The sequence below is a fragment of the Canis lupus genome, chromosome 37 (genome assembly GCF_003254725.2).
Source record: "Canis lupus dingo isolate Sandy chromosome 37, ASM325472v2, whole genome shotgun sequence".
NCBI lineage: Eukaryota > Metazoa > Chordata > Mammalia > Carnivora > Canidae > Canis > Canis lupus.
The window spans coordinates 21785026-21811961 of NC_064279.1; the positions used below are offsets into that span (position 1 = coordinate 21785026).

Sequence of the window (26936 nt, forward strand, 5' to 3'; positions counted from 1 at the left end):
AAAAACCTAATTTATCATATACCTCAGTAAAGAAGACTTATACTAATTGAGCAAATCCAGTTGCTGATTTTATATCCATTTTTTGTGGAGAGTTTATTTTGGATAGCTGGTTATAGGGGTAGCAGTGGTTTAGGCCAGTCTTAGAAGAGTGGTTTGTGTTGGTTATCGAGACTTACTTTTTGTCTGTTATCGAGGTGGAAGAAGGTTAATTTGAGTTTTAGGAACATGTGCACTGTAGTGAATCTCTAGCCAGTTGGCTGAGTTTCAAATCATGAGTCTGATGCTATTTGGCTTTTCAACAAATGTTCACAGAAGTTAGTTGTCATTGATTAATTAGATAGTTTTAAAACCAGTTCTGGTTGTTTACTTGTAAGCAGAGCTATGGAACTGTTACTAATTGACTGGACAAATTTAAAACTAGTTCTGGTGTTTGTTACCATGACAATGAGTCTTTTCCTAGGAAAGTGGTGATTATCATTTTTCCTTTTTAATTCTCAGTGGCCAACAAAATATAAGTAGAACAAAAAATAGAAAAGACTACAAATTAATCTATAATTGGTAATATCTCTTATTTGTGTAGGCATTATCCTAATCCTTACACAAATTTCTCTGACTATAAATGGGAATTTAAAATATTGTCAGTTTTATATGGTATAGATTAAAAGAGTTACTATATATAACATACTTAGTGTGGTGTTTATATAAATGAGAGATAGGAACAATAACTTCCCAATGAGCTGAATTCTAAACCCTGTGATTTTATTCTAGTATTACATTTTTATCACCACAATATACAACTTCTCTTAATAAAATGCTCAATAGTGTGATTTCATTTATATAAGAATTGAGGTAGATAACATGACACAGTAAAGAAAAAATGCATTTGCACAAACTATCCCAGGAAGTATGCAAAAGATACTATTACAGTGGTTATATCTGTTGATGACCTAAGATAGGAGACTAACTTTACTATTTTTTTAAGATTTTATTTATTTATTCTTGAGAGACACACAGAGACAGAGACATAGGCAGAGGCAGAGATCTCCCCATGGGGATTCAGATGCGGGTCTTGATCCCCAGACCCTTAATCAAGTCCTGAGCCAAAGGCAAGACACTCAACCACTGAACCATCCAGGCATCCCAGGAGACTAACTTTTCATTGGGTAGTCTCATGTACTATTTAAATTTTCAACCATATTCCTATATTTCTTTTCTCCAATATAGTTGGAATGTTTTTACTAAGAAGGGCATGAGGAAACTTTCTGAAGTGATGGGAATGATCTATATCTTAATCTAAATGGCAGTTACACAGATACATGCACAGATAAAAATCCTATCTGTGTACGATAAAAATTCATTGAGCTAAGCCCCTAAGATTTATGCATTTTCCTGTGTTTAAGTTATATGTGGTATGCCACCAAAGACACTTTAACACATCAAAACGACATTTTAAAGATAGCCTTGTTAAAAACAAAAACAAAAGCTCTGAGTTGGGGAGGCTTACTTTCTATTTTCAAGTCTTTTTTTTTTTCAAAAGGATATTGAATCTATTTGTCAGATAAACAACAAGTAAGAAAGTAAGTTAGTGAATATTAACTTTTTAATGATTTTACTGATGGTATGTTGGTTACTTAGTTTATGACTATTTGTGATTTTATATTTTATGATTATTTTATGATTTTATAGTAGAACTAATTCTTAAGAGTTTTTAAGCTTTTGTCTGGAGTATTAGGCTTCTAATAAGTGTAATTTTAATTTTTTTTTAACTTTTCACATGGCACTATTAATAGTATAAAAGCTTTTGATGAGATTAATCTCCCTGCATAGCATTTATATCAGTCAAGTAAGGCTAGGTTGTGTTACACTAATACACAGCCTCCAAACCACAGCAATATTTATATCTTGCTTGGGGTCTGAGTCCTCTGTAGGTTGGAAGGGGGATCCAGGATGACCCAGCAGACCCTTAACTACTCTAGTGCTAGACAGGTGGAGTTGGAGAGAGCAGGAGAGGGGGTTATTCATGTCATTTCTGCTCACAACTCTTGCACCAGAACTCATGTGGTCCCACACAACCACAGGGGGGCCAGGAGATGCACATCTACAGAACAGAAAAATTGGAAGATGGCATTGAAAAGTTGCCTCCACCTTTCTCCCTTCAAATTCCTGCATATTAAGGGTTAGATGATTTTAAAATTACAACAAAGAGGAGTTACTGTCTTGTCTTTGGTACTCATTATCTCTGTCACGATGAATTAGTGCTTCTGTTTTTCTCATCTCTAGAATAGCTTACAATAGAACCCGTGTCATTGAATTGTGAGGATTAAATGTAATAATAAATAAAGCACTTAGCACAAGGCTTTAGTTACATAACAAACACTGAATAAATGCAAAGCTGCTTCCTCCCCCTGGGGTCATCAACTATCTCCATGTAGTTGTTTAGAGAGAATGGCATAATCAGTGGATAAATATTCTACTGAGTTAGAACCAAGTTGTGGGAAAGGAGGTGAGAGGAATAAGACTGTGCACATCACATGTCATAATGAATCAAAATGAAAATAAATTTTGGGGAGAAGACCAAGCTATTTATCCAAAAATAAGATATCTGGTAAGGGTAGATTTTTTTTCTCCAATTTTTTTAAAAGATTTTATTTATTTATTCATGAGAGATACAGAGAGAGAGAGAGAGAGAGAGAGGCAGAGACACAGGCAGAGGGAGAAGCAGGCTCCATGCAGAGAGCCGGATGCTGGACTCGATCCTGGGTCTCCAGGATCACACCCTGGGCTAAAGGCAGTGCTAAACCGCTGGGCCACTGGGGCTGCCCTCTTCCAATTTTAATCATGGTCACTCTGTAACTGTGTACTTTTTTACTCAACAACTGTTTATCAAATCCTACAACTGTCTTGGGACTTGGGGATAATAAGACTGGTGGACAAGACAAACACATCTCAAAGACATTTCTCTTGTAGAACTATATTCTAGTGGGAGGAAACGAACAATAAGGAAACAAATTCTTAAATTATTTTAGTTCATGATGAGTGTGATATGAAAAAAAATAAAACAGGGTGGCCTATTCAGAGGGTACCAACACCTGCAGAAATTCTGCGTAAGCCTCAGAATTCAAAGGCTTAACCTGGTAGAAGCTTGGTTCTCATTCATGGAATGTCCTATTGGAAAGTCCTGATTGGTGGCTTTTCTCCTTGTGATGGTTTAGAAATTCAGGCTACTTCCATTTGTGCTTTTCCATCTTCCAGAACACTTCTGCATAGAGGATTATGTGGGATATTTTAAGGGCCAGGCCCACATGCGACTTATTTCATGATTGTGCACATCTCACTGGACAGAACTCAGTCACGTGGTCATACCTGACCTCAAGTTTGGCTGAGGGTCCAAAAGAAAAAGGAAAGGGATTTTATAAAAGTTTCTGTTACTGTAGGAGAGGATGCAGGAGAGGACGCAGGAACATTGGATATCAGACATCACTGAAAATGTCGTGTTTGAGTTGAAACCAGAATGCGAAGGACAAGGGCATGTATTTACCTACAGGCAAACATCCCAGGTAGAGAAAACAGGACATCCTAGGCCTGTTAGAAGAAGAGGAAGGCTAATGTGCCAGTATTATGTTTTGTATCTATATTTACTTATTTATTTATCCTGACAGGAAACAGGAGGTTTCTGGATCAGTGATCAGATCATTTATTTACTCACTGAGCAGCTTATGTTGATTTGCCATTTGTACATTGTACAAACTGCAAGAGCTGGGTGCACCCCACAGGTATAGTGGGGTTATGTATCATAGAAAGGAACTCCCCCCAAATTCTGAAAGTCAGAGCCCTTGTGCCCCTCCAAGGAGGCAAGGTGATGGGGAGAGGAGAGACAGAGAAACCTTTGTTGGAAATGTACATAGATTCTGTCTGGGAAGAGAAGAGATAAGCCTCTACACCTGCAACCCCTGAAATGTAAACAAAGACCTTAGAGGGAGATGCACCTAAATCTCGCCAGAGATCTCTATCTTTAGGGTTGAATTGCTATTCAATCATCCTTTAATCCAGGGTAGTACTGTTTGCTCAGAAAGCCCTGACCATGCAGAAGCATGAACATTTTCAGGAAGTACAGTGCATGAGAAAGAAGAACGGTAAAGGATGGGGTCAGATAGGCAGACAGGAGCCAAGCAGTATGGAGCCTTTGGAATGAAGTAGAGTTTGGAATTTATTCTGAGTATGATGGTAATTTTTCAGATGGCTATTAGCAGGAGCGTGGCATGATCTGATCCAGGTTTTATTGATCACTACTGGCCATAAGAGGAATAGATGTGGGGTGAGCTAGGAGCAAGGAGACCAATAAGGATGCTCCTGCTGTCCTTGGACTCAGTATAATGGCTGATTTCCTGCACAGAGTAGTAATGGTGGAGAGGGAGACAGGTGGGCAGAGTAGGACTTTATGATGAAGGAAAAACTGATGTGCTGGATGATGGATGGGCAGGGGGTGGGGGTAGAAGCAGAAGTGTTCTAATTCTCAGGTTTGTGATTTTTTTTTTTTTTTTTTTTTTTAGCAACTGGTTATGCCATTTATTTAAAAGGGAAGATTTGACAAGAGTAAAGATAGGCCGTTGAGAAGTAGTAAGTCAAATAGTCTGCTTTTGCATATTATATCTGACATGCCGTATCACCAGCAGGAAACAGATGATGCATGAAGTAAACTCAAGTTGAATGTTTACAGAGAAATGAATGGGGCAAAGGGACCAAACACAGGACCCAAAAGCTAGCTAGCAGCAATGGGGAGCCTTCAGGGGCAGGAGAAGGAGAACATTACTGGCCACAGTGGAGCTGTAGCCATGAGAGATGGCCCACATAGCATGAATAGTGGAATTAGGTAGAAAATAGGATTGCTGGCAAAAATCACAGCTGAACAGAAAGGAAGCTCATGTGGTCATTTATCTGCCCTCTAGCTCTTTCTACTATTTCATATCTTTCTGGTGCTTCCCTCTGGCTGAATCCAACCAGATGCCACAGGGTGATGTGGTTGGTGGAGAGCAGGGCACAGACTAGGGCAGTGCCACATAGGAGGAAATCTTGGACAAAAAGGAAAACCAGCACGAATGAGCCTCTATGACTCTTTACTGGGGTCCTTATGGAAAAAGAGAACTAAGGGCAGAGATGGTTTGGAAGTCATCAGCATTTCAGTGGTTTATGTTGCAAGTTAAGAGCTAATATTTGTTAAGCTCCCACTTTGTGCTACGCATTCCACCAACATTTAAATGCATTTTCCTACTTAATTCTCAAAACAAACCTAGAGGTTAAATATTACTATCTCGTTGGACATGACTAATGATATTTAACCTCTAGGTTTGTTTTGAGAATCAAATGAAGCAACCGAAAATAAATAAATAAATAAATAAATAAATAAATAAATAAATAAATAAATAAATAAAAAAATAAAGCAACCGAAACACAGTGAAGTGAAGCAATTTGTTTAAGGTCACACAGCTATCAGGTAGCAGATCCGAGAATTAAGTCCCAGGCTTAATTTCTATCCTCAGGGCCAGTGATAGTGTTCATCCCTGCACAAAGCTTCTCTGAGAGAATCAAATACTGGAGTGATGATATGTTGGGTCACGTGGGGTTTTTTTCTTGTAAGACTCTTGCTTCTTTTACATTTTTCCCCCACTTCTTTGAAAGAAAACAATTCTGACAAGAATTCATCAGAGAAGAAATTCCAAATTTTAACATCCCGGTTTGGGTATTGCTTTTGATTAAGGCTGTTTGCAGACTAGAATATTACTAACCCACATATTCCCTATATCACAAAAAGAGTAGATTCACTTTTATCTTGGGAACAAAGCTGGATAGAAAGGCTTTTTTTTAACTTTTCTTAATTCATGAAACATTTATCTTCAAGTCAGGTTTTGTTATAGCAGCACAAATGTGGTCCGTCAGCATTTCCATTATAACCCCATATTTCCAGGGCTTTTCAAGAGTGCCTTAGAGATTCCACTTTGAATTAAAACTTGGCATTCAGGATTTGAATCAGAAAACTCCATTTTCCTTAACAATTAATCAAAGAGTTTAGAGATTCTCACTTTGAAGAGTACCAAATGTAAAACTTTTATAATGCAAAAAAACATTTTGCTAATTTAAATATATGTTTAAAAAATATTAGCACTCACTATGCAGGTATAATATTACACAACTATATATGATTTTAATTCTCAAAGAAAATTAACTGTAAAAGTTCCTAAGATAATATATGAAAGCTAATTATAACTTATACTTTGCTGTTTGGGCTCTGTAAGTAATTTATTTCTACTTTGGGAATTTAGAGGATTTGAAGTTCTCAGCATAATTGGTTTAAAGTTATAGCAGTATCAAGATAGTGAACCAGAATAACATGGGCAGGGGGGATCCTGAAAGAATGCCAAAGTGTTTCAACATATTTTTGTGAAATTTAAATTCATGTGGGGAAATTTTGCATTCTGTGGAAAAGGATTAACAGCATGCATTAATCTGAAAATAAATATTTGAGATTTAATTTGCTGACCGTAATGGCAATAGTGAGGACCAAATAGAGCTTAGGTATAAAGCCTTCCCAACTTTGCTTAGTTCCAAACTATTCCATGAATGTCCTATAACAACAAGGAGACTTGATGATGATACTCCATCTTTCCTATCTCATTTTGTAATCTTTCCTCCAGTCAAAATTGTTTAGGACTAAGTGAATACCAGGTAGTGAATGAGAGTGGATGAAACCTTTTAGAAAGCCTGTTCTGATTTCCTTCTGATTTACTTTTCTCCATCTGCACTGGGTTTCTTTGCTTTTCCAGAAACATACCAGATAAACTATGATTTACGAGACATTTACTCTACCTCTTCCTTCTTCCTGGAATGCTTTTTCTCCAAATGTCTGCTTGGCTTGCTTCACTCCTTGTTCAAAACTTAGTTTTTGAAAGTAGTCAAACCACATCATTTTACTTGATAATTTGGTTTGCCCTTAGCCTCTCAATCTGAAAACTCATAATACCCCTTATTCTGTCCAACTTTTATTCTTTTCACAATACTTATGGTCTTCTAACACATTTTATACCTTTTTAGAATATCTGTTCCCACTCTCTCCCCTTACAGTGCAATGCCGATGAAGACACCATTCTTTGTTTTATTCATTGAAAGACCCTAAGTGCCTAGAATTGTACCTGACATAGATTAATTGCTCAAAAATATTTGTTGAATGAACACATTATTGAATTAAATCTGAATTTTAGCCCATAACAAGAATCTACAAACAATATTCTAAATATAACTCTCTGATATTTCTACAAAATATGTGTTATTTCCCTAATAATAATTAAGAATGCCCTTTGAACATTGGTGTCAAAATGAAAACTTACCACATTTAAATCCCCTGTGTAATTTGTTATAGGCTCAATTTGTTTGAAATAATTTAAATTGAACTTTGGAAATTTTTGTAGTTAATTTTAGCTATTGTTTGGAAAAGATGACCTGAATGTGTAGATGTGAAGTATAGTTTTCATAAAACAAATGCTTATTTTGTGTTAAAAATACTACTGTTCAGGGGCAGCCCGGGTGGCTCAGTGGTTTAGAGCCGCCTTCAGCCCAGGGCCTGATCCTGGAGACCTGGGATCAAGTCCCATGTCAGGCTTCCTGCATGGAGCCTGCTTCTCCCTCTGCCTGTGTCTCTGCCTCTTGCCCTCTCTCTCTCTCTCTGTCTGTGTGTCTCTCATGAATAAATAAAATCTTTAAAAAAATACTACTGTTCAAGTTTTATAATATTTTTATACATATAATGATATTAATGCCAAACTGTGAAAACTCGGGAATTAAAACATGATCTCATAATCTAAAACAAACAAAAAAGAACCCCACATCCCCAGCAGTGATGGAAATGATGTGTTGAAAATAAGAACCCTCTATAAGGGCTTCACTGCTTGGCCCCATAGCTTGAGAGCTATGCTAATTGCAAGATGAAGTCATTTAGTAAAACTTTATCAGCAGCTCAATAGTGTAAAAGTGAGGATACCAGAGTTTCAGTGCACAGACGAGCACTGAGGACACACCAGCACAGCCTTCTCTGATTCTGAATGGTAGGTGATAGCAAAAGCTAGTATTTTTTATTGTGAGAATGTATTAATTTTATTGTTGGACTAAAGCAATACTTTAAAACAAATGAAATTAATTACCTTTTGATTCACATATTGAATGGAATTTATTTGATTCTATTTCTGCTTTGTCTTCCTAGGGTAACTGTGAGCAGTCACTTTATGGTCACATGCATTCTATCAATGATGCTACCTTCACTCCTAGGGTGAGTTCAGTTCTCCCAATAAATTCTTTTCATATTTCATACATATAAGCTAATTTTAATGTAACAAAGTCTCAGAGGAAAATGGTAAGTTAACAGGGTGAAAAGAACAAATGTAGGAATTAACTATGATGGTGGAAAAAATAAATAGTTTGAGCTGCAGAAGTTTAAAGAACACACAAAATGCACAGTGGTAAGAACAGTGAGGAGTTGGTTCTATCATACTTCACTCTATTTAAACGGATTTTTAAAAGCTTCTTGTCTAATGTGTGCTTCAATAAAGTAGGTGGGTTATAGACTCGGAAATATTAATGTAGAATCATAAAAATAATGAAAATGCTTGAAAGGAAACCCAAGAATAAAAAAGCCATCAAAGAAAAATAGACTTTCTTCAGGTTAAAACAGAGCAACCTTGATTTGACAGCTTTTCAATTACTCACTGAAAGGTTTCAAATATATCTCTCTTCAAATAAACTGATGACATAGCAGAAGTGTTTATCCACAGCTTGAGATATTCAGATATCAGGATGATATCACCAACTATGAAAATTGTTAAACACTGCTTTGAGTCGCCAAGCTAATTGAGGTTGTCTTTAAAAGGGTACAGATAGTACTCATGGAAGGATGATTTAAGTTTGCTCTTTCTCAGATGAAAGCTATTTGACTGATAGATGACCTCTCAAGTCCTTTCAAACTCCATGATTTAATTATAGCTAGCATTTTAATTTGTCTCTAAATTCCCAGTAGAGTGTGAATCTTAATTCCATACTCCTCTTCTTTCCCAATTAGCTGAAAAATTAATCTGATAGATTACCTACCTCTAACTTCAAAATGACAGCATCGTCAAAATTCTGACACTATCATGCTGTTATTATTCTTTGAGACAGAAGAAGAATGTTCACTAAAAATTATTTCTTCTAAAAGAATGTTATTTGCTCCAACTAAAATTGTGCTGATGCCATTGTGAATGACACCTGGAATGTTAGTGATGGGCTCAACTGCAATTATATTTTAACAAATTCATCTTAGTAAGGAATTTCCATTTAATTGACTCTGTTGAGCCAATATATTATGGATTAGTTCTAGGTACCAAGTAAAATTTTATTTTTAGCAGAATATAGAGCCATTTAAGCACAGTGAACCCATATGATATAGGATATTTATGCTAAAAATCTAGTAAGTGGCTTATAGCCTCACATACTCTAAGAAAATTAAATGGAAGCTAAAATGAAATAAATTATTTTGTAAGGCATTTCATTTTGGTAAGCAATAACATAGCTAAAAAAGACATACCATTTAACATCCCAAATAATAAAATTAATAAATATAAAATTGACCAAATTGAATTGATTCATTTAGCAGTCAAGAGAGACATATATTAAGTACACGTAATCAAAAGGCAAGATGATGAATATGAGGTCCAGGTGTCCAATATCAAAGTGGCTGACCTGTTTTTGTTTATACACTTTGTCCATACCAAAGGACTATGACCACACTCTTCCAAATCAACATCCCCAAGCCTCATTAAATGTTTCCATTAATTTATCTCTTCTTTGCTGTCAATGTTTAGTGACTATTAAGGAAATGGTATTTTATGATGATGACCGACACTCATGGGTGGAACTTTTGGTCGCATATGTCAATTATTTTGAAAACTGTTTTATTTCACATACTTGCCAAGGAATGTCAAGAGATTAGGAGGCAGCAGTGACTGAAAGAACACAAAGACTTTACTCAAGGACGTGGCATTGTGACACAGTTCACATTCAAACAAACTATCAAACAAAGCTGTCATAATAAATGCATTATACAGTGCATATATAGCAGGCAGAAATTTGAATTATTTAGAATTAGACTTGCTAATTGTTTGATGCCATTAGGCGTATGTCTTCAAGTTGCTTTACTAGCTAAAAAAATGCATTTTGCAATTTATATAAACACAATTTTAGGAAAATGCTACAATTTTAGATTTGTAAGCAGGGATCACAAATGTAAAATTCAGTGTTATCTAGCTAGCAACCAAGAATGGCAGAAAAAACTATACAACATACAATAGTTGTGTATGGTCCTAAAAAGCTATTAAGTTGAATTGTATTTCCATGTTTTATTATTAGGATTCTGATGTCTCTATTTCTGGTTGATCTTTCTATCGGAAATAGGCATTTATTTAAAACTTCTTTTTAAAGTAATCTGAGACATTTTAAGGAATTATGAAAGCATTTTACTAAGTCCATTTTGTAAAGTGAAAACAAAAATTTAAAAAAATTGATAGTAATTGCTGGACACAGAAAATTCAATGTAAGTTCAAAACAAAACAAAACCAACAATTGTGTAAAAACACACAGCAAGAGAATGAGCAGGGTATCCCTATCAGAGTGTCCTCCACCTTCAGTTTTCCGAGAAATAGTCTGACTCAAGTAGAGAGATTCCATCAGGCCTTCTAGTAGCTCTTGTTGCATCCCCCAAGAGGGATGTGAGAGATGCAAAGGGTAATGAGATCAGATTAGGAACAAACAACTCTCTGAGAATGAAAGTCTAAATTATAAGGGAAAACCTGCTGGCTTCAAATGTCTAACAATAACAGAAATAAATATAACACATTCTGTATGCTAAATTGGTCATAAAATTAAAATGAAAACATCAAAAAGCCAAGTACTAATAAAACATAAAGGTATAGACAAGGATTAAGTCCAGTCTGCATTTTCTACCCCTAGATATCTTACCCTGCACTTTCTACCTTTAGGTATCAGAGGCTATGGATCCAGGTTGTTTGATAAGAAGTACCCCAGAAAGTATGGTCTAAGTCAGCTTCAGTTTAAAGGTCATTAAGGGAAAAATTGACTTTCAGAATTAAGTGAGGGATCATGGGTCAAATGAGATGTTTTAAACTCAAAATATACCATCTTCCCACTGAAATCCAAAAGCAGATTCCCTACTGGGAACAGATTTTACTGCTGAGAACCTCCTTAATTCTTTGAAGACTAGAGTTTCTGAATCATTGTCTTTCTCTACACATGTGGCCCATGTGCCTCTCACCACTTCCTTGACTACATTTTCTCCAACACCCTTTTTCTCCTTAGCTGTATATTCCTGAAGTCAGACTCTGAACACCTTGTCACTAATTGCAAATGCATCACGTCCAAAACCTCAATTCCAAGCATGCTTTTCTAGATGTATCTATTTGTCTTTCCGGTCTTAAGTAAATCCAGTACAATAATTTTTCTCCCTGAGAGCTCAAATCAGTTAAAACCTTACTCATCATCTTATCACCCCTTCCTTCCGCCTTCACTTACCATTTTATCACACCTTAGGTTCTTCAGTTGTCATTCTGTCAATTCCACTAAAAAACTTTAGTTCTATTTGACCTCATTTCCTCTCCATAGCATAAATACCTGGTAAATCTACATTTTTTATAGAAATATTTTAAAATGCTGGAGATTTTAAAATACTAAACCATCAAACTGCGTGTTTTCTGCTTTTTGTTTTATTTGAATGTAGTTGACACAAAATGTTATTACATTAGTTTCAGGTGAATAACTTAGCGATTTGAGAAATTTACACATTGTGCTATGTTTACCACAAATATAGCTACCATCTGTCCCATTACATTGCTATTAAAATCTCTTTGTTTTCCTGGTGCTTTGCTTTTTATTTCCATAGTTTACTCATTCCATGACTAGAGGCCTATATTTCCTTCTCTCCTTCACTCATTTTGCCCAACTCCCTACCCCACCCCCCCACCAACAACAACCATCAGTTTCTTCTCTGTGTTTATAATTCTTTGTTCACTCATTTTTTTAAAGATTCCATTTATGAGTGGAATCATACAGTATTTTGCTGTCTTGGTCTAATTTCACTTAGTAAAATCCCCCCAGGTCTATCCATGTTGTCTCAAATGACATGATATCATCCTTTTTATGGCTGTGTAATATTCCACTTAGGATATATACCACATTTTCCTTATCCATTTATCTACTGATACACACTTAGGTTACTTCCGTGTCTTGGCCATTTTAAATAATGCCACAATAAATATAGAGGTGCCTATATCTTTCTGAGTTAGTGTTTTGGTTTTCCTTGGGTAAAAACACCACAGTGGAATTATTGGATCGCATAGTATTTCTAAACATTGCACGAGGGTGCCTTTTTCTCCATATCCATGCCAATGCTTATTGTTTCTTGTCTTCTCGAATTTAGGCATTCTAATAGGTATAAGGTGATATCTCCTTGTGGTTTTGATTTGCATTTCCTTGATGATTAGAGATGCTGAGCATATTTTCATGTCTCTGTTGGGCATATGTATATCTTCTTTGGAGAAATGTCTATTCAAGTCTTCTGCCCTTTTTAAAATCAGATTGCATGGCTTTTTTGGTGCTGAGTTGTATGAGTTCTTTATATATTTTGGATAACCCCTTGTTGGTTATATCATTTCCAAATACCTTCTTTCATTCAGCAGGTTGCCTTTTTTGTTGTTGATAATGGTTTTCTTTGCTGTGCAAAAGCTTTTTATTTTGATATAGTCCCAATAGTTTATTTTTGCTCTTGTTTCTCTTGCCTTAGAAGGTGTACCTAGAAAAATGTTGCTTTGGCTGATGTCAGAGAAATTCCTGCCTGTGAGCTCTTCTAGGATTTTTATTGTTTTCAAGTTTCTCATTTAGGTCTTTAACCCATTTTAAATTTATTTTTGTATATGGTGTGAGAAAGTATCCCAGTTTCCTTCTTTTACATGTAGTTGTCCAGTTTTCCAAGCACCAATTATTGAACACTGTCTTTCCCCCATTGTGCAGTCTTATCTCCTTTGTCATAGATTAATTGACCATATAAATATAAGTTTATTTCTGAGGTCTCTATTCTCTTCTATTGATCTAGGTGATTTTGTGTCATTACCATACTGTTTTGATTACTACAGTTTTGTAATATGTCTTGAAATCTGGAATGTGGTATCTCCAGCTTTGTTCTTCTTTCTCAGAATTGCTTTGTCTATTTAGAGTCTTTGGTGGATCCATATAACTTTTGGTATTATTTATTCATTCTGTGAAAAATGATATTGTATTTTGATAGAGATTACATTGAATCTGTAAATTGCTTTGGATAGTATGAACATTTTAACAATATTAATTATTTTAATCCATGAGCATGGAATATCTTTCCATTTGGTTGTGTCATCTTCAGTTTCTTTCATCAGTGTTTTGGAGTTTTCAGAATATAGGTTAACCTCCTGGTTAAGTTTATACCTGGGTATTTTATTCTTTTTGGTGCAATTGTAAATGGTGTGTTGTTGTCATTTAAATTTCTGTGACTTTGTTGTTCATGTATAGAAAGACTACACAGATTCCTGGGCATTAATTTTATATCCTGACACTTTATTGAATTTATTACTTCTAGTAAGTTTCGGTAGCATCTTTAGGATTTTCTTTTCTCTCTTTTTTTAGATTTATTTATTTAAGAGAGAGAGAGAGAGAGGGCACCCAGTGGGAATAGGGAGGGGCAAAAGAACAGGGAGAGAAATTCAAGCAGACTAGCTTGATGTGGGGTTCAATTTCATGACCTCGAGATCAGACGTGAGCTGAAACTAGGAGTTGGATTGCTTAACTGACTGTACCATCCAGGTACCTCTCATTTTAGGATTTTCTATGAATAGTATTATGTTGTTTCCAGACTGTGACAATTTAACTTCTCCTTTAAGAATACAGGTGCCTCTTATTACATTTTTCTTGTCTGATTGTTATGGCTAGGACTTCTAGTACTATGTTGAATAAAATTGATGACAGTGGACACCCTTGTCTTATTGCTGAGCTTAGAGAGCAAACCCTCTATATGTGCTGTGGGTTTTTCATATATGGTCTCTATGTTGAGGTATATTCCTTCTAATCCCATTTTGCTGAGAGTTTTTATTATTTATTTATTTACTTATTTATTATTATTATTATTATTATTATTATTAATTATTTTGCTGAGAGTTTTTAAACCATGAATGAGTGTTGAAACTTGTCAAATGCTTTTTCTGTATCTATTGAGATGATCATATGATTTTTATCCTTCATTTTGTTGATGTTCTGTGTGACATTGATTGATTTACCAATATTCAGTCATACTTGCATCCCAGATATATGTGCCACCTAATCATGGTGAATGATTATTTTAATGTATTATTGTATAGAGTCTGCTAATGTTTTGTTGAGGACTTTTGCATGGATGTTCACCAGGTTTATTGGCCTGTAGTTTTCTTTCTTTGAGGTATCTTTGTCTAGTTTTGGTGTTAGGGTAATGTCAACCTCATAGAATGAATTTAGAAGCTTTCCCAGTTCTATTTTTTTGTAATAGTTTCAAGATAACAGGTATGAACTCTTCTTTTAATGCCCGATAGAATTCACTTGTAAATCCATCTGGTCCTGGACTTTTATTTTTTGGTAATTTTTTTTTTTAAATTACCAATTCAATTTTGTTACTTGCAATTAGCCTATTCAGATTTTCTATTTCTTTCTGGTTACATTTTAGAAGATTGTGTTTCTAGGAATTTATCCATTTCTTCTAGGTTAAGTTTGTTGACAAATAATTTTCTTTTTTTTTGACAAATAATTTTCCGTAGTATTCTCTTATAATCCTTTATACTTCTGTGGTATCAGCTATTACTTCTCCTCTCTTGTTTTGATTTTACATATTTGAGTGCTTTCTCTTCTTTTCTAGAGTCTGGCCAAGCTTTTGTCAATTTTGTTTATCTTTTCAAAGAACCAGCTTTTGGTGTCATTGATTTTTCTATCATCTATCTATCTATCTATCTATCTATCTATCTATCTATCATCTATCTATCTATCTATCATCTATCTTTCTATCTATCTATATCTATCATCACTACATTATTTATTTCTGCTTTGATCTTTATTATTTCCATTCACCTTGGTCTTTATGCTTTTTCTAGTTTCTTCATGCATAAGAGATTGTACAGTTTTTTCTGGTTTCTTGAGGTAAGCCTGTATTGCTATATACTTCCCTCTTAAAACAGCTTTCACTTTGTCCCAGAGATTTTGGACCACTATGTTTTCATTTTCATGTCTCCATGTATTTTTTTGGTGCCTTCTTTATTGCTTTATTGCCTCATTAGTTGTTTAGTAGCATGTTGTTGGGTCTCCACATGCATGTGTTTTTTTCTAGTTCTTTTTTTTTTTTTCTTGTGATTTATTTCTAGTTTCATACCATTGTGGTAGGGAAAGTTGCATGGACTGAAAGATTTCAGTCTTCTTAAAGGTATTGAGGCTTGCTTTGTGGCCCAATATGTGATCTATTCTGGAGAACAATTCATGTAAAACATGTTTATACATTGAAAATAATGTATATTCTGTTGCACAGAATGTTATATATATACATATATATATCACACATATATTTTATATATGCTAAATGTATCATTCAGAGACGTTGTTTTCTTATTAATTTCCTGTCTGGATGATATATCCATTGATTTAGGTGGAGTGTTCAAGTCTCCTACTATTATTATATTGCCATCTATTTCTCTATGTCTGTTAATATTTGCTTTATGTATTTAGGTGATCCAGTGTGTTGGGTAAATAAATATTTGCCATTGTTATATGCTCTTGTTGGGTTGATTCCTTTATCTTTATGTAATGCCCTTCTTTGTCCTTGTTACAGTCTTTGTTTTAAAGTCTATTTTGTCTGGCGTAAGTATTGCTACCCCAGCTTTTTATTTTTATTTTTATTTATTTTTTTGCCTCCATTTGCACAGTGAATGTTTATGCATCCCTTCATTTCAGTCCGTATGTATCTTTAGGTCTGAGGTGAATCTCCTGTAGGCAGCATATAGATGAGTCTTGTTTTTTTTTGTTTTTTTATTTTATTTATTTATTTATGGCTTGTTTTTATATCCATTCTGCCCCTCTATTTTGATTGGAGCATTTAGGCCATTTACATTTAAAGTAATTAATTGATAGGTATGTACTTATTACCATTTAAAATTTGTTTTCTGGTTGTTTTTGTAGTTCATCTTTATTTTTCTCTTGTTCTCTTTCTTTTTGATCAGTGAATGTCTATAGTGTTTTGTTTGGCTTTCTTTATCTTTATTTTTTGGGGTTTGTGTTTACCATGAGGTTCATATATAACATTCTAAGTAAATAGCAGTTGCCTATTAATTTGAAAATCATGTAGTTCAAATGCATTCTAAAAAATTATCTTCTCCATTTTATGTATAAGTTGTCATATTTTACATCTTTTATTTCATATTTTTCTTAAGTCTATTTATGATCACTTTTTTCCTTAAAGAAGTCCCTTTAACATTACTTGTAAGGCTGATTTAGTGCTGATAAACTCCTTTATCTTTTGTTTGTCTAGAAAATTCTTTATCTTTCTTTCAAATCTGAATGATAACATTGCTGGGTACAGTATTACTATTTGTAGGGTTTCTCCCTTCAACACTTTGAATATATCATGGTACTCCCTTCTGGGTTGCAAATTTTCTGCTGAAAAATCAGCTGGTAGCCTTTAAGATTTTCCCTTGTAAGTAACTTCTTTGTTTTTCTCTTGATGCTTTTAGTATTCTCTCTCTTTAACCTTTGATATTTAAATTATTATGTGCTGTGGTGTGGACCTATTGGTGTTCATCTTGTTTGGAATGCTCTGTACTTCTTGGACTTGGATGTCTATTTCCCTCCTTAGATTAAGGAAGTTTTCAGTTATTATTTCTTCAAATAAGTTTTCCACACATTTCTCTCCTTCTTCTTCTTCTACGACCCTGATGGTATATATGTTTGTTCACTTGATGTCCAAGAGATCTCTTAATCTACCCTCATTTTTTAAGATTCTTTTATCTTTTTTTGCTTTTGAGCTCGTGTGCTTTCCATAACCCTGCCTTCCAGGTTACTGATAGCTCTTCTATTTTTTCTAATATACTGTTGATTCCCTCTACTGTGTTTTTTATTTCATTTATTGTATTCTTCAGCTCCAACTGGTTCTTTTCAATATTTTCTATGTCTTTATTGAAGGTCTTACTGAGTTCTTCCATTCTTTCCTCCAGCCCAGTATCTTTATGATCATTACTGCATATTCTTTATCATATACTTTATATATGATCATTACTTTATATGATCATTCACTTCATATTGCTTATTTCAGTTTCATTTAATTATTTTACTGAATTTTTTTTATTCCTTATTCTTTCTTTTGGAGCAAATTCCTCTGTCTCCCCTATTTTGCTTGACTTTCTGTGTTTGTTCCTAGTATTAGGTAAAACTCTAAAGTTGAAGGAGTTGTCTTGTATATGGTGATTGCTATGTATACTGTATGTGCTCGGTGACTGTTGCTGTCTAGCTGGAGCTGTGGATATATTTGCTAGTTACTTTTTAAAACTGTGGCATGTTTCCATCTCTTCTGCTATTCTCTTGCTATTTTCTCTATCTTTGGTTTTTCAGTAACTATTTAGTCAGCACTCAGTTCTTCTTCAGGAGAAATTGTTATATTACTAGGTTTAATCTGGTGTGTTCTGTGGAGGAGACTTCAGTCTTCCTGTATTGTCATTTTAAACTGGAACTCTGTTTCTTTTTTTCTTTAAGTTAACTTTAAATTTATGACTCCAAAGTACAAATAACTACTCATTATTGCTTAACGTTTGTTTACTTATTTATTTTATTTAGAGAGGGAGAGAGAGTGAGGTGGGAGAGAGAAAACCTTAAGCAGGCTCTGGAGCCAGTGTGTGGTCCAATCTCACAATCTTGAGATTATGACCTGAGCAGATGTTTAACTGACTGAACTACCCAGGCACCCCACTATTACTTAACATTTAAACTATGTTTCTGTAGTATGTTCACTTTTCTATTCACTTAGATTATTTTTATGCCTTCTTCATAAGTATCTTCATACTTCCCTCTCCCCTCTCTTCCACAAACTCTCTGCTTAGATCCTTGACTTATTTTTTAGTGATAAAATAGAAGCCTTCAGAGAAGAAATCTCTTGTTCCTACCCCCCATCTCTAAATGTATGGTCATCTCCAGGCATTGTTAGTGTCTCACCTTCAGTAATCATAGGAGTTTGTCAGCTCCTAAGAAATTTTAATATTGTAGGTTGTACATAAATTTTGTTTCCCATTCTTCTTTCATTCTCTTCATAGGTTTATGTTACAATTATTTCTTTTCCCCCCTTTCTATAGGACTACTTTTATCTATATGTAAACTCATTCCAAAAATGTTTTAAAGATTTTATTTATTTATTCATGAGACACAGAGAGGGAGAGGCAGAGACAGGCAGAAGGAGAAGCAGGCTCCATGCAGGGAGCCTGACATGGGACTCGATCCCAGGGTTTCAGGATCACACTCTGAGTCAAAGGCAAATGCATAACCACTGAGCCACCCAGGCTTCCCAACCAAAATTGTTTTTTAAGTTTGAATTCCATCTCTCAGTCACTTGCTCTCTTACTTTTCCTACTTTCATATACTCTTTATTTTTTATTTTTTTGGTAAATTTGGGTTTATCTAAAATTGCTTTCAGTATCAAATCTATGAAATATACATGAAAAATTTGAGGGTTGTCTTTGAATTGCTGAATTATAATTTGATTACATAATTGTCAGAAAAAATATCTGTATGATGTCAGTTTTGGAGATGTGGTAGGACTTGTTTGTAGCCTTGTGCATGATCATTTTTAAAATGTCCTTTGGAGGCTTAGAAAGAATGTATGTTCTTGTTTGGGACATCTGATTGTATTTGTTAAAGATTTTTATAACTATAATTGCACAAATCACATAAAAATATGATTTTTGCCTGTTTAAAATTTTATATTATGAGAGATATTAAAATTTCCTAGCATTCTTATGGATTTTCAATTTTCAATTGAAAAGAAATCTTTTATAGATTTTTATATATTCTATTTTCAGATGCTATTTTGCTTTAGATTTTGTTGAGACTCAATTGTTAGATGCATGTAAATTTATGAGTCCTACTCATAAAACTTCCTTAAAGGCTTATGTAAAACTACATGAAAACTTCCTTAAAGGCTTATGTAAAATTGTCCTGTTTGACATAATTAAAACATTTTGTTTTAAATTACTTATTTTGATCATATATACACAATGTACCTTTTATAATATCCCAATTTCCTTTTTTTTTATGGTTTCATCTGATTTATTTCTCTTAAAAGCAGCATATATTGTTTTATTTTTGTTTTTAATAAAATCTGAGTGTTTTACTATCTGACTATAATTTGTCTACATTTGTTATAATTATTAATATATTTGGACTTACTTTTACCATCTTATTTTGTTTATTCTATTATATAATTTCCTTGTTTTTATTCTTTTTTGTTTATTTCTAATAGTTACTATTCCATTTTTAACATATACACATTTTATTTCTATTAAACGTCTACAGTATAATTATACTGCTATTCTCCCCAGAATAGCACAAAGAAATTAAACTTTTTTCTAGACATCGTTTTGAAATACTCCATGTTATTTTTATTTTACATTTTGATATTACTTAGAAATAATTGATATTTATCAGAGCTACCAATATATTTCTGTTATTTCTTTGTTTAGAATTAATTTACCTATTTTTTCTCCTTCTTTGAAAGGACAATTCATTTTTGTGAAGGAATATTCTCTGGTAGTTCTTTCAACGAGAGTCAGGGGGTAATAAGTTTCTTGGTCTTGGCATATTTTATTTTCATTGTGATTTTGCATTTTCTTCTGTATTTGTTTTTGCCATCAAAGTCTGCTGTTAATCCCAATAGTTGATCCTCTGTCAGTAACCTATTTATAATTTCTCTCTGGTGCTTCTTAGGACATTTAGTATTTTATTTTTAATGTCTTTATGATGTGTGTACATTGGATTTTTCTCCTTTTTTGCTTTAAAAATTCGTGTGCTTCCTCACACCCTGTCTTTACAATCATGGAAAGGCTTCAGCCATTATTTCTTTAAATATTGTTTATTGTCAGTTCCCTCTAGTCTATACCTTAGACTCCCTTTTTATCCTTAGATTGGAACTATTTATTTAGTTACCCAAGTTTCTTAACTTGCCTTTGTATTTCCTATGCTTTAATTCTCTATGTTAAATTCTGATGAGCTTCTTTTCTTTTAAAGATTTTATTTATTTTTTCATGAGAGACACAATGAGAAAGAGAGAGAGAGGCAGAAACACAGACAGAGGGAGAAACAGGCTCCATACAGGGAGCCTGACATGGGACTCGATCCCAGGGTCTCCAGGATCAGGTCCTGGGCTGAAGGCGGCGCTAAACCGCTGAGCCACTGGGGCTGCCCAAGCTTCTTCAGATCTCTCATATAATTCATTAACATTTATTTGGCTGAATCTAGTTTACTATGTAACCTTTCTATTGAACTTTTATATTTGTTACTACATTTATCATCTATAGAATTTCGGTTAGGTTCTTTTCAAGTTTGCCTGTCCTTGTTTTTTTTTTTTTAAGTTTAGATATATGTTAATTTATTTTTTTTAATGATTTTATTTATTCAAGAGAGACACACAGAGAGAGAAAGAGAGGCAGAGGGAGAAGTGGGCTCCATGCAGGGAGCCGGTGAGAGACTCCATCCTGGGACTCCAGTATCACACCCTGGGCTGAAGGCAGGTGCTAAACTGCTAAACCACCCAGGGATACCCTATGTTAATTCATTTTTTTAACTTTTTAATCTGTAATTTCTTTGAAGTTTGAATGACAGTGTTGTTTTTTTCATTATCTTTTTCCTCCATGTTGCCCTGAAATTTCCAATATCATCTTTTCCTCACCATTCAAGTATAGACACCAAGACAAAAACTCCACTAAGTTTTAATTTTCATACTGTTATATCCACGATTACTTCTCCATTATTATCAGATTTCATTTTTCATAATCACTTAAAACATTCTTCTTGAATCATAAGAAGTAAAATCTTCATAGTCATTGCTTCTCAATCTATTGTGCAGGATCCTTCTTTACCACTTGACTAGTAAATATTAAACAGTATCAAGGCTCAATCTTAAATCCTATTCTTTAGAAAATTTTCTCCTTATATCGTTTCATTTAAAACTATGACTTTAATTTTTCCTATGTGGTGATTTCCAAGTAAGTCCCACTCTGTTCATTATCATTAGACTCATCATTAACTATTTTGCTTCTCAGCCTAAATATCTACAAGATGTCTTCTTTTAACATGCTAAAAATAAAACTCTTGCTTTCCCTTCATCCTAACTGGTTCCTTTACCCATCTCAGTATCTTAGTTAGTATCACCCTATTTATCCCAATGCGGAAGCTAGAGGATCAGTCATAGTTCACCATCATCTCAAGGCTTTTTGTCTGTTCATATAAAAGAAAAATTCTCTAAATTGGAATGAGGTAAAAATAAATGAGAAAAAGAATATTTAAAAATCTTATTTGACTTAATATAGCTAACACCTAGTATAGTATAGTCTATTTTACATACTTAATGTTCAAAAAAAGGTGATGAATGAATGAAGAGTTCTAAACAAATGAAAGTACAAAGATTTCAGTACGAAGATTTCATTACAATGTTGTAATGTTCAGATGAATTGCATCTGAATTGCATCTTATTTATTGCAACTTTATTGGCCTTCCAAATTCTGTGGATATTAAGCCACAAGCCTTATATATACATCTAAACTTATTTAATTTTCAGGGTAGATTAGTTGCTCTTTAGAAAGCTTCTGACGAATCATAATGTCCTATCATTTTTGAGTACTAAAAAATTATAAAATTTCAATTATGCTTTTGGATCCTGGTTTTGCCATTCATGAAATATATAATCTTGAGCAATCGTTCGTTATTTTGTGAAAATGAATGATAAAAAGAACAATGAGCATTAACATATTTAACGTAGTGCCTGGCGACTAGAAAATGATGTCACTACCACTCCTATTCCTACCACTCCCCACTCCTCCTTTTCCATTTCCTTCCCTCCTCATCCTCCTCCTCTTCCTGCTGCTGCTGCTGCTTCTTCATGAAGCTAATGTTCCTTTTAGTCATTTGCATAAAACAAGTAGAAGTAAATAAAAGAATACACACACAAATATGTAAGATGAATTTCTTATATCCTATAATTTAGTTGTATTTACGCAATATCAATGTTATAGATATAAATCTACAATATGTATTTTGCATTTTAATAAAGATAAGAAAATGGAATTCTGAAACGATTCCAAATAAGAAACTATGCAATGTACTAAACTTGAGCTGAATCCTATTTTTTTAATGAATATAAGCTTCAGAAGGAGAGTTTTTTTGTATCAAAACATAGCACTTACTAATTAGAGAGTTAAGAGTTTTAAATTTGATCTGATATAGATTTTCCTAAGTTGCCAGTGTGAAGACATAAATGCATTAATTCACATTATCTTTTCTTTAAATCAGGAAATAAACTAGTACATGCAATTGCCTATTAAAAAAAAAAAAAAAAGTCCTTACTCTATTTTAGTAGAAGAAGCTCAATTTCTGATTTTCTGAATTTTGTTTGTTATCTAAGCTCAAAGAGAAACTACTTAGTATCAGTCTCTGGCCATTTTATATAAAAAATACAAACAACATTTAGGTCATACAGCCATTGATCCTCTGAAGGACAAATGATGTCAGGCAGTACTTATACGCCAAAAAAATTTCAATTTTGTTTACTTCTTTAGCAATCCAGCTTGATGTCAATTACCATTTAGCTGGGCCAATAATATTGATATTTGATGTCAGTTCTTATTCACTACTGCACCTAGATGATGCATAAGTCAAAACATTTAGGTGTGTGATGAAAAACACTAAAGCCCATTCTCTCTACCTGGGGAAATTGGAAACAACAGTAGAATAGAAAATTAAGGAACATGTAGCATGCCATTTTTATTTTACATGAAATTTAAATTATTTCAATGCTCCTAATATTAAAAAAATTAACTTAATATTTTAAACTAATCTAATACTATATGAAATTCTTAAACTAAATATTTAATGAAGTAATTTTCTGGCCCTAACAATTTTCAAAGAAAATAACTTCTGATAGAAAAACATGATGCTTAAAAGTAAAGGAGAAAAAATTGTTTGAACAGATATTCAAAAATTAATTAGAAAATTATTTTTAAGTGTAATAAATTTATAGATGTCTTCTCTCTTTGTTTATGCCTTTTTTTGCTCTTAGAAATTTAATACTGTAAATGACAAAGAAATAGTACTTTTAATATTATGTCACTCTGCCCACAAAGTTTAACCTTCAATAACTCCTGCTGGATAGTGATGAGTTCATGCATTTGTAATTTCTTTTTTAAAAGATTTTATTTATTTATTCATGAGAGACACAGAGAGAGACAGAGACATAGGCAGAAGGAGAAGCAGTCTCCCCATCGGGGGCCTAATGAGACTCCATCCCAGGACCCCAAAATCACACCCTGAGCCAAAGGGAGATGCTCAACTACTGAGCCACCCATGTGCCCCACATTTGTAATTTCTTGAGAGTTGTATGAAAATTAGAAGCAACATTATTATGTTGTATTTCTTGATACTACCTCTGTCTATAAAACTAGTCATTTGTTTTTCAATATATACATCCTTTGGATGACTTAAAAATTGGGGGCACATATGAGAAATTAGTAATAAAATCTTTACTTAACAGCTCTCTGCTGAGCACCTCCTATGTCCTGGGCATTGCTCAGGACATTGTTTAGCAATGAGCAACACCAAATCCTATTCTTACAGACTTTATATTCTGATAAGAACCAAAAACAATAAACAAGTAAACAAATGAATAGTCTGAAGAATAATACATGTTATCTAACAATAATAGAGTAAAAAGAGTAATGAGGTGAGAGTTTGGGGTTTATAATGGAATGGGTCAGGGAGGACTCTGAGAGCATGACATTTAAGAAAGCTGTGCAATGAGAGATACCTGGGTGGCTCAGTTTGTGAAGCATATGCCTTCTGCTCAGGTCCTGATCCCGGATCTTGGGATCAAGCCCCATGAGGGGCTGATCAGCAGGGAGCCTTCTTCTTCCTCTCTCTCAAATAAATAAATAAAACCTTAAAAAAAGAAAAGAAAACCATGAAGTGATCTTAAGGAAAGGATTTACTCAACTAGAGGCAACAGCAAAGGCTAAGTTCTTGATGTGGTAGTAGTGTGGGGTAGTGGAGTGACAGGACACATGAAGTAGCCTGGGATTAGATGAAGTAGGTGGAATACTTTGCATCGAATAGCTGTTAACTTAGATTGCAGTTATTGGTTGAACATGGGATGGTTGAGGCCATTTTAGACTAACCTTATAGCATTATATGTGGATTCCAGAATGTTTATTTATACAAAAATACTCCAGCCATGATAAGTACAATACATTAACTTTTGTTTTTTGATTTTTTGTTTGTTAGTTTTTAGAGGTTTTTTTTTTTTTTTTTTTTTTTTAACCTATAGCTCTTGGCACAATCCTTGGTGGAGACATTAATCAATAAATATTCATTGGTTAAGAAATATCAGAAAATCCTGCAAGTCAGAACTCAAGAGGCATTTAAGAGGACAGAGCACAGGTTTTGCTGTGACACAGTTAAATTTATCTTATACTATCAATCTTAAGATATTATTTTGAAATTGAATACATTTTTCTGACTTTCCATGTTTGTTTTGAGCACATGGCTGCCAAAAATAGTTCAAAGTATATTTACTACTTTTATTTTTTAAATATTTTATTAATTAATTTACATATTTATTTATGAGAGACTGAGTGAGACAGATAAAGAGCATGAGTGGGGGGAGCAGAGGGAGAGAGAGAAGTAGGGTCCCTGGTGACCAGGGATCCTGATGTAGGGCTCAATACATGATTGTGGGATCATGACGCAAGCTGAAGACAGATGCTTAACCGACTGAGCTACCCAGGTGCCCCTATTTACTACTTTTATAAGAAATGATGTTACTGCTCAGAACAGTTGGTCATTTAGGCAAGTGGTCTTCCGATAAAATGAAGTTTAAACAGTTTTTACAGTAGAAAATTATTTTAAAGAGTATCAAAATATCAATATAAAATTATACATTTCTTTCTAGTCATGATTAGTTGTAGTCAGTCTAAGCTTGCATGTGATTTAAAATAGAAAAATTATACATATGATAAACAGCATGAGTTTTCCAGAGATTGTTTTACATATAGGGATAATATCTAATGCATCGCATATCATCCCTGCACCACATAATTAGAGCAAAAAGAATTGTCTCACCAATTTACTCATAAGCGTAATTACAAGAAAACTTGATTATTCCCTTTAATGTAATTTTCCCCACTTAATTGTGTGTTCGTGGGTGAATATGACCCCACAAATCTATACTTCAAGAAGTGACTACTAGTTAACATGCGAAACTGCAGGCAGAGCAGGAGAATCTGCCCTTCTTCTGAAGATTTAATTTGTATACCCAGAGTGGCCCTGCAGGTAAAATGCTTTAAAAGTCACATCTCCCAGCAGATGGTCTGGAATTCCCTGTGGCAGAATGTACACCAGTCTAGGGCTCAGCATGTCAATCACCAGCATGTTCCATCTTTCATCCCACCCCATTTCAAAAGCTGTATCAAAAATCAACAGTTTTCTAACCAAAGGAATTTAAGCTCCTCTTTTAAATTGCACTCAGAACCTAAATTTATTGTGTTTTTCCTAAAACGTTGAAGTTTGCATCTTATAAGAATTTGCAAACATACCTTCACCTGTACTTGCATGCTAGTGAAGCAAAAGAAACTTGTTTCTAATGTAAATACTGGCTGCCTCTAGAACTTTTTTACTCCACATGAGCTAGAGAAATTAAGAGCATAAAGAATCTTAAATATAGACTTTCTTTTCTTTGGTTGTTTGTTTTTTGTTTGTTTGTTTTTGTTTCATTTTGTTTTGTTTTGATGGGGCTTAATATTGAAATTGACCAAAAGCATTCACAATTTTCTCTTGTGAAACTGAAGGTAGAATTTTTTCTTAGAAATGGTTGGTTTTAAGTATACACACATAAGTACAAATTTTACAAAAGAAACCAAGTCATTAAATTATGGATTACTTTCTGATTATGTTATGCTCTACATAATTAAAATTGTTAAAAATAGACTGTGCCTTCTTGGGATTGTAATTTTTCTTTCTCCAGAGTATTGTATTGATATAATTCTGTATCTTTAAGGAATTATGATTATTTTTCTAGTAAAAAAAAATTAGAATTTTTTTTTTTGGTAAAATTAGAATTTCTAAAAAATTCTGGGCAAACAGAAACATAGCGTAGTAAAGCAATAGTTCTCAAAAAGGCTATGAGTTTTAGTTAAATATACATAATTCTATCCCCTAATCTGTTTTTATGAATCAAGCTATAGCTTAGGGGATATTCCATCTGACCACTTCAATATGGCAACAGGCAAATATAGCCTATCATTATAAAGATGAACTTTAGTAAACATTATGATCACACAGACCTATCCATAATTATCATTTTTATATGTACAGTGGTACTACTCTGAATTTATGTGGCTGTACTTATGTACACATTAAGAGAATAAATTCATTGCAGATTTTCCTGACAGCATTATTGCAGTGAACACTATCTTAGTCAGTAATAATTGGCCACTTTAAAAGAGACTTCTGCCAAATAGAGTAACAACTTTGGTTGTTTCACAATAGATGAAAGAGATTTAACAGAA

At 33.8% G+C, this 26936-nt stretch overlaps 1 protein-coding gene and 1 long non-coding RNA gene across 12 annotated transcripts in view; one reads left to right on the top strand and one right to left on the bottom strand.

The window, feature by feature from the left end:
• SPAG16 (sperm associated antigen 16) overlaps positions 1–26936 on the top strand; it is a 916366-nt gene that overhangs the window by 634482 nt on the left and 254948 nt on the right. For all 10 annotated transcript variants that reach the window (XM_049106785.1, XM_049106782.1, XM_035710943.2 and 7 more), the window contains one exon: positions 8249–8314. In XM_049106785.1, coding sequence (XP_048962742.1) covers positions 8249–8314 — 66 coding nt within the window. The remainder of the gene's footprint in view (positions 1–8248; positions 8315–26936) is intronic.
• LOC112656655 (uncharacterized) overlaps positions 1–26936 on the bottom strand; it is a 189055-nt gene that overhangs the window by 64476 nt on the left and 97643 nt on the right. The window lies entirely within an intron of this gene.